Consider the following 8,735-nt stretch of genomic DNA (forward strand, 5'->3'; position numbering starts at 1 on the left):
ATGTAAAATGGTTTAGAACTATTTACAATGGTCCCCATGCGACAGTGAGAAAAGACAGTAGCGGTTTTTTTACAATAGACTCCACCAAACTTTGGACCGATGAAAGTGATACTTTTGTTCTTCCCGAGCATTGTGAGCAGGTGCATACTAATGATTTAATTAATCGAAGCTTTCGGTTTTAAAGATCCATTGATACATATACTTAAGCATACTTTCATATATATAATTGATGGCATTTGGCACCCATCTTCAATATAGGTGGTTTTTCATCTGGATCGTTGTGATCCAAGATGGTGGTACATGATCTAAGTTGCACCATGAAGTAAGCAAATTTTTGAAGATAGAGATGTGGATATGGAGATGTCACTACCAATGTCAGATCCAATTGATCCAAATGGATCTAGCGAAGAAGATGAAGATCACAATATGAGCCAAGAGGAAGATGCACATAATGACATCATATGAGAGGAAGATGGAGATCACGATATTGAGGAAGAAGATGACAATCATCAAGAATCACCACACTTTATTGAAGAAGATGATTAAGTCTTAGGTGAACGTACGATGCTAGAGTACGATGATGATATAGGAGATCAACTCGGTATAGAGTTAGTGGCATTAGAGTCAGAAAGGAAACTAGTAGGAAGCTTTGCTACTCACACTCCTCGAGCAAGGAAACATACTCCATTCTTCAAGAAGGAGGGCCCAACAAGTAAAGTTGGTGGTTATGATGGTAAGTCTAATTGGAATCCTGCTAAATCAAATATAAGTTGAAGAACTGGTATGCTTGTCAAATGTTATAGTTGCAAACAAAAGGCCCAGCACTATTCTTTTGAATGTCTGAAGAACTGACTTGCTACACGCAAGCCAGGTTCTCATGAAAAGAATGCTACTAATAACAACAGGGGAGTTAATGGGGGAGAACCAATGGCTGTACTAACGGTAATGGCCAATATAACTCTACACGAGTCAACTACATTGATGATATTGCTGAAGGATCTCAGGATGAATCCTATGAAGGATGCCTATGCTACTGATTGATACTTTTTAAAACTTTGGCATAAAATTAAGCAAGCCAATGGTACCCCTATGGCCTCATATTCTACTCATGAGGACTACCTTTTCTACAAAAAGCACTAGTGCATCACTGTATCTTTTTCGACGTTTGGTACCAAAAGAGGTGCATCAACCACCCTACATGGGGAATAGATGTATCATTGCAATGTATCAAATTGTAGTTCAAGATTTTTTCTGGCCTAAGCTAAAAGTCGATGTTGCATCATTTTTGCACAATGCCTTATTTGCCAGAAAGTCAAGAGCTACAAGAACAAATATCTTGAGGTGCTTATGCCTTTACTAATTCCTGATGGTCCATGGGAACAAATCTCTATGGATTTCATTACTAGATTTCCTACAACTAGCTCAAGTTTCAATATGATTAGGACTATCATAAATAGATTAGGACTATCATCTATGATAGTCCTAATCTATCTATGATAGTCCTAATCTATCTATGATTAGGACTATCATAGATATATTTAGCAAATAGGCTTATTTTATTTTGTGCAAAAGGACTTTGATAGCAGTTCAAGCTGCTCATTTGTTCATCAAGCATATCTTTCTTCACCATGGCCTTCCGAAAGTAATCATGTCAGATCGAGATAGTAAATTCTGTAGTCACTTTTGGACAACACTTTTTGATAATCTTGGTATGAAGTTAGACTTCTGCAACGCTTTTCATCTAGATTCCAATGGTCAAATTGAGGTCACACAAAATACCATTTGTGACATGATGCGTGCTTATGTATCGGGTCAGCTAGCCTACAACAATACTATGCACTCTACTATAGGTAAATCACCATTTCAAGTTGTTTATGGCAAAGACTATTCCTACTCTATTGACCCGTCTTAAGCATCAAGTAGAGGCTGATGACCGATTCACTGAGTACTTCTCTACAATTTTGACTATTGTTCATAAGAACATAGAGCATGCTCAAGTTGTATATACTAAATGAGCAAACAAGGGTAGAAAAATAGTTATATTTGAAAAAGGTGACCTAGTGATGTTACGAATTGAAAAGCATCGACTTGAGAGTATTGAGACACATCTTGTTATCAAGTTCGCCCCTAAATCCTATGGTCCCTTTAAAATCTTAGAACGTATCAATGACAATGCCTATCCATTTGAATTACAGCCACATTGGAGAATTCATAATTCCTTTCATGTGCATCTCTTGAAACCTTTTCGTGAAAACCCACCGATTCGACCTATTGTAGAAGAGGCACCTTTGCTTCAGGGAGAGACCCAACTATTAGGGCTTGACTTTATCATTGACACACAAATCACTCAGACAAGATGTGGAAATTCATATCCCATTTATCTTGTTACATTCAAGAACCACCCTATAGAGGATGCCAAGTGGATGCCCGCAAGATATTTTCACTAGTACCCTGATTTGTTGACTACCTTTCTGTCATGCGATTGAGGATAATTGCAATATCAAGCAAGAGGGATGTTATGAGAATTGGGATTATCCCATTATTTTTTAATATTTCAGTATTTAATTGTGAGATCTAGCATTTTGTCGCATAGCTAATGCAGTGTGTGCTCACTGTTCGCATGAGTGTGTAGTAGTGTGTGCACCACTTATGCGACGACAAGCGACGGTATGTGTAGCACTGTGTGCACCATCCATACACATGGCTGTATATATGGCTACGGATGTATGAGTGTCTAGCAATGTATGCAATTCTTACAGGATGATGGTATGTATAGCAGTGTGTGCACCATCCATATGATTTTATGCATGTGTAATAGTGTGTGCACCATGCAATGGTATGTGTCGCATGTGTGTACCATTCATCTATGATTTGTTGATTTTGCATCGCTTAAATACTAAGAGATTGAATAATATTGGTGATTGATTCCAAGGTTTCTTATGCTCAAAATATTTGCATTATTTATCGATGTTGTGAATTCAGGAAGAGTAACTAATCGGGCGATGGCTATTGGCACCAGATTCGCCGTATTTTTATGTGCATAAGGTGCAACCAGTGATGCAGGGAATAAACAAGGCTTACATCAGAAGAGAGAAAGCCTCATTTTTGAAATTACAAATGCTCATGTACATATTCTAATTTTTGGAACATTAGAGGCTTAGCCTAAGAATATTAACTCGAGTGGAAAAAGCAAACTCTATTTCTAGAAAAGGCAAGCTATTTTGGAAACTGTCTATGTGGCTTATCTCTAGTTCATGGAGCTTGTATCAGTTGTTGCTCCAATTTTATGAAATCAATCAAATACATAGGAAGTGGAAGACTATAGAATTTTTAGAAGTCTTAGTATCGATACAAACATCCATATTACCATCAAAATAGCTACTAGTGACAGTAGCTTATACCCCCAAAAAAATTGATGTCTATATCAATAGTTGTTTTGATGCATATTAGCAACTTGGCTATTAACTCTCTACATTTTTTTACGGAACATCTTTTCTTAGTTCTAAAAAATCTATAAATATCTAAAATCATTGTAGATAAATGATGGAAATAGCCTCTTATGTAGTATTCCCTTTTGGCCAAATATCAACAATGTTGAATGCCCAACCCCTAAATTTGTAGAATTTGATTATAAGACCTTTTTGTGGTGCACGTGCAAAGGAGTATTTGTACTTAAAATAGACATGCAAATAAATGATCTTGTTGCAATATGATGAGTGTGAAAATATGAATTTTTGGGTGATGGATGACCTAGTATGGTTTAGTCTATCTCATTGATGTACTAACTTCTAAGCATGCTTTAGGAGGTCCTCTTGATACTTGGCCTACCTACATGCTTTACTATACGTAGTTATGCACTTGAGTTTCCCATACAAGCAAGATGTTGATATGAATGCTATGTTTAGTCTCCCATTGTAGCTCTTATTTCAATAGTCATTCTTTTTCACTCCAATTATCATGCTTCTTCATTAGCAAAGGCATTGAAGGATCATGCACTTGATAGAGTCCATGATCTCATAAGTCACGTCTACTTCACAGTGCAAGGAGCGTATAGTGGTCCTAGGTAAAATTTGTAGATTTTAATTTTAGATTGTGTTGACTTAATGGTGGAGAGGTTGATGATGAATCTCAAGGATATGCTAGTGAATAAAATCATTAACAAAGGATGGGCATTGGGTGGATGTATCTCTTCTCTTTTACAAATGCATATCCCCTTTTACATTGAACGAGGAGTATGTACATAATTCATTGTAGTTTCCTTGAGATAGAGGACAAAGAAAGTCTTACACATTGGACACATTGATTAATTCCCTTACAATGTAAAAGAATTCAGCATTTGTCTACAAGGACACACATCCAATGTTCCTCATTTCGCATACATGAATCATTTTGTTTCTTTGTAGATGCTTCAAAGTCATCATTACTCTATGACCCTCCCAATCATTCTAGCACGTTTAATTTGTATGTTAGATTCATCTATAATGTTGAAGATTATAAAATGAGCAAGCCATGTGGTGACTTTGCAAGGACAAAATAAAACACCTTGAAGGTTTGCACTTTGTGGAGGCACAATGTACCATCCAATTTGTAAAACTGATGAAGTGGAATGAAAATTGATACATCATACACCTTGCATTCTTGTCTCACCACTTGTTCACAATTCATGACTCGTGTGCACAATTAACAACAATCCTCGATCGTGGGATGCAATTTTATACATTCGGACACGATGAGAGATTTGAGATTTGAGGGCATCTAGTTTCCCCCCTCAAACCTCCATCATCAAGAATGAATTGTTAAAATTTTGAAAAAATGCACTTTTAAAATCTCTAAGAGGAGTGCCTTGATATCAGTATTCACGGCAAACTCGAGTTTAGTGTCAAGTGAACGGAAAAATTGTGGTCACAAAAACGTGCACCTTTTTTGCAAATATAGTTATAGGTTGTCCTTCTTTGCAAATATGAACATTGGCCTTGGCTCCCATTGTTTGTCACAAACAGTAGGCCGGCCTTGTCCCAGCTACCACATTCTTAAATTGCCAATCCCAAGCTTACACGCACGGGCGATGAAGAAAATGCAACGCGCCGCTTTGCCGGCTGTCGTATCTTCAGGTTTCTTGGCGCTTTAATCAGGGAGATGCATGATAAGTAGGCGGCAAGACTCGTCCTTTTGCCATCCTCCACTGAAAGATGCAGGCTGGCGGCTTCAGCCGAGGAGGCTCTCACGATAGGGAAAGGATTGATTACCTATGCCCAAATTATGTGCCGGGGAAATGAGTTAAAGGGAAGCAGGAGCCTGCAAGAACTTCAAGTAGACAAAGTTCATTGCAGGCGCAGATCGACCGGATGGAGTTTTCTGACTAAATAAGAAGCTAAAGTAGAGAGCCTTCATTCCGGAGATCGCTTGCGATTTTCTGAACTGGAGACTAAGGTAAAGAGATATTGAAAAGTTCAATAGAGGGACTCAACTTGGTTTTCCTGGGGTATCTATTGAAAGAGAAACTCATGTTGATAGATTGATAGCCGCATCCGAGACGCAGCTCGATTGAGTTGGCAAAAGAGAAGCGCAACTACGACTGATTGCGATGAAGCATCCGTTGGCGTTGAAATCATTATTAGCTTGGTTTCTGATAGCGAGTCTGCTCGGCATGCGCGTTGAGAAAGCATCCTCAATGGACGCAGGCTCCCCTTCAATTGTCCAGGATACCGCAGTGGAAGATGCTTGCAAAGACAAGATTCAATCCTGGGCGGGAATTGATTTTGCTGCTAATGATTCTTTCGGCGTTATTAACAGCATCATTATTGGGGAATGGCACCGCACTGACGTTCAAGCAGGCAACTTCACTCCACTAATCGATGGAGAGAGTGGCGTGTTCGACCTTGTCTCTGCTCAAAACTTCTATGGTTCCACATCCCTCAAGAATTTCACAGGTAACTTGTACGTAGGTGCAGCATCCCGCACGGCTAGCTTCGGCAGACAACAGCCTCTCATTCTGAAAGTTGCTGGCGTGATCAACTCTGTCTCTGGAGAGCTTTGCATGACTGCTTGCAAGCTCATACCGCGTCCTGGTGTCCGTATATTCAATGGGACCGCAACTCAGAACAGGTTCGTTTTTCTTCGATTGGTTCTAACTTTTGCTGGAAGCTCGATGTTCATCCCGCCTGCAATTCCCCGAATTGAAAGTTTCCTGCGACATCGTGTTTAAAGGGCCTTTGTCGCATTTGCCGCCTGACTCGACGCGAACTTTGCTCGCGCGTTAACTATTGTGATGAATAGCCTTCGCTTGGTTATAGTATGTGACGAATATTGATCCGAACGTGTCCTATGTCTTGCAGCAACGAAACCTCAGATTGCCAGATACGCGTGCTTTTGAAAATCACGTACCCGACATTGAAGCTGCTAGACCCGGCAGCAAAGGGGACGATAGAGAGCCTAAGGAAGGAGGACGATGCGGAGTTTTTCCCGGCGTTAAAGGTGGATGCTCGGTTGCTGGACGTGAAGAAGCAGCAAGCGCTGTTCAAGACAATGCTGGGCGTGAGCTTGGGCACCATAGCCATAGAGTTACTGCTGGTGGTCCTCCAGATCTACTCGTCGTTCAAAAATTCCGACGCCTACTACATTTCCACTCTTGGGCTCAGCGCTCAAGTTGCCATCTTAGGGTTCAGATGGACTAGATCCCTCTATTTGCCCCTCCGATACTTCAAAAACAGCAACTACAAGTTCCTCCTCAGATCTTGGACTTGGACCACCCCCTTCATTAGCGACTTCCTCCTCATCTTGGCTTACATCACCCTTGTCATCCTTGTGGCCGCCAAGTGGCGTCGTCGTGCTCGCATGGGTGCAAACAAAGACAACAAGATCAACGAGCTCATTCTGTGGCTCATCGGATTGCCCATATACCTTGTTATCGGTCTCGTGCTCTGGTGGTGGACCCAGGGCCTCCAGACATACCTCCAGGTTATCCTCTTTTGGTGGCTCCTCCCCCAGATCATTACCAACATAGCTTGGGATATGCGTGCCCGCCCCCTCTTGCCTTTAGTCATCGTCGGTGTCTCTGCCTCTCGATTCGTCATCCTCACCTTTGACACTTTCCGGTCCACCATCTATGGCTACGATGATGTGTACAACTTTCCTAGGAGCTGGTATTGGGGTGTCTCGGCATCGTTAGTTGTGCTTGTCGCACTTGCATGGTCCCAACAAGCATATGGAGGCCGTTGGTTCCTCCATAAACGCCTTTATGGCTACCAACAACTCGAGCTCTCACACAACCCCACCTCAGATTTCAAGTTCGATGCTTCCCCTAATATCTAACCCCTAATCGTGATTAGCCTTATGTATAATTCTATGTTCGTAGCATGAATGTTCATGGGAACTAGAACTCATGGTTGATTGAACAAGGATGATAACCTAGGACTCTAAAATTAATATACCTAGCATACAAAACTTTTCTAGAAACCAAAACATATATCATACATGGAAATCAATTAAAAGTTTTAAGTGTTCCTCTTGCATTCCTTTTGTATAATAATAAGGTTGTTCATTGAAGTAACAATATGTGACTAAGTGCTTCGTATGTATGTAATTTCAAGACTTTTTTTATAGTTCACCTCACAAACTATAATGGTTTTGTTCCAATCTTATGGAGTCAAGATAACCTTTGTCGGCTTCATAAGGACCCCGAGGTAGCCGTTATGTAAAAATCGATAAAACACGTGCAAGCACTTACACATTTAAAATACCCTATATTTAAAATTGTACATTTTTTTGCATAATTTTTACCACTCTTCTGTACATCTACATGCTATAATTTGGAATTTAAAAGTCCCCTCCTTACATGTTCACATTAAATGTATTTTAGATAATTATTCTTTAAACCCCTCTTGTCCGTAAATTGTCTAGGATGTGCTAAATTTCTCTCACAAGAGCATCAAGTTAAGCTTAATATTGGCTTATGATGGGGGCGGTGATTTCGTAAATCCCACTTGGTTGAACATTCATTGATGAACAAGGTTTTGCAATTGGGAATAGATTTAAAAAAATTGGCAACTTGTTGAGCTAGATGAACTAAATTCCGAGCAGATTGGACAAAAGCAAGTGATTCAAAGGAGAAGGAAGGCCTAGCATGATCGGCATATTGTTCTAAAAAATTTAAAGAAAGGAATGCTTGTACTATTGTATAATGCTAAGTTAAGTCCATACAAACCCAATCTAGCACTTGGTTGGAATAGAACTTGTAGGCTTCTCCAAAATGTGTGATTTAGTAAGGGGTCTCCAATTTTTTATTTCCTCCTTATTCCATTCCTTGGGTTTGATGACCCGTGGAGACATTCATGAAGGGCTAAGGATTTTTAGAGTAGAGTTTTCTCTTGTTGTTGGGGGGGGTCGGATTCTAAATGATGCATTTGTGCACGGTCTTCGGCCTCTCCATTGCCTCCTCCATCAGCTCCTCAAAAATTCGAACACAGCAAGCTGGGCTACCCTCTGTGAATATGATAATGTATAGTAGTCTATCAACAATCGGCAATATTGAGTTGTACAATCCTCTTTGCAACTTTTTCTCAATGAGGCTCATAACCACTTAGCAATGGATGAGTGGTTATCCTCGCCAAATGTAATCTTTTGGAATCTAAGGCGCTCATCAATTGATGAGTGTTTATAGAAGTAATCTCATTTTTTAAATTTTTGCTTCATGAGGATCTCAGCAGTTGCTGAGTGGTTGTTTTTTTAAAACTATC

At 40.0% G+C, this 8,735-nt stretch overlaps 1 protein-coding gene across 1 annotated transcript; it reads left to right on the forward strand.

Annotated features, from left to right (window-relative positions):
* Nucleotides 1–5,584: 5,584 nt before the first annotated feature.
* LOC147883815 (uncharacterized) lies at nt 5,585–7,311 on the forward strand. Its single transcript, XM_087398860.1, has 2 exons — nt 5,585–6,105; nt 6,336–7,311. Exons 1-2 carry the CDS (start codon nt 5,585–5,587, stop codon nt 7,309–7,311), a joined length of 1,497 nt encoding a protein of 498 aa, XP_087254986.1.
* Nucleotides 7,312–8,735: the final 1,424 nt, after the last annotated feature.

Source organism: Dipteris shenzhenensis, chromosome 27, assembly GCF_047967505.1.
Source record: "Dipteris shenzhenensis isolate YYH24624 ecotype China chromosome 27, Dip_SZ_1.0, whole genome shotgun sequence".
In the NCBI taxonomy this organism is placed as follows: domain Eukaryota; kingdom Viridiplantae; phylum Streptophyta; class Polypodiopsida; order Gleicheniales; family Dipteridaceae; genus Dipteris; species Dipteris shenzhenensis.

What these genes read in the sequence shown, in the direction of transcription:
- LOC147883815 (XM_087398860.1), top strand. Translation starts at nt 5,585, where the DNA reads ATGAAGCATCCGTTGGCGTTGAAATCATTATTAGCTTGGTTTCTGATA. An exon ending in GGGACCGCAACTCAGAACAG is followed by an intron (nt 6,106 to 6,335) that starts GTTCGTTTTTCT and finishes TATGTCTTGCAG; the next exon opens with CAACGAAACCTCAGATTGCC.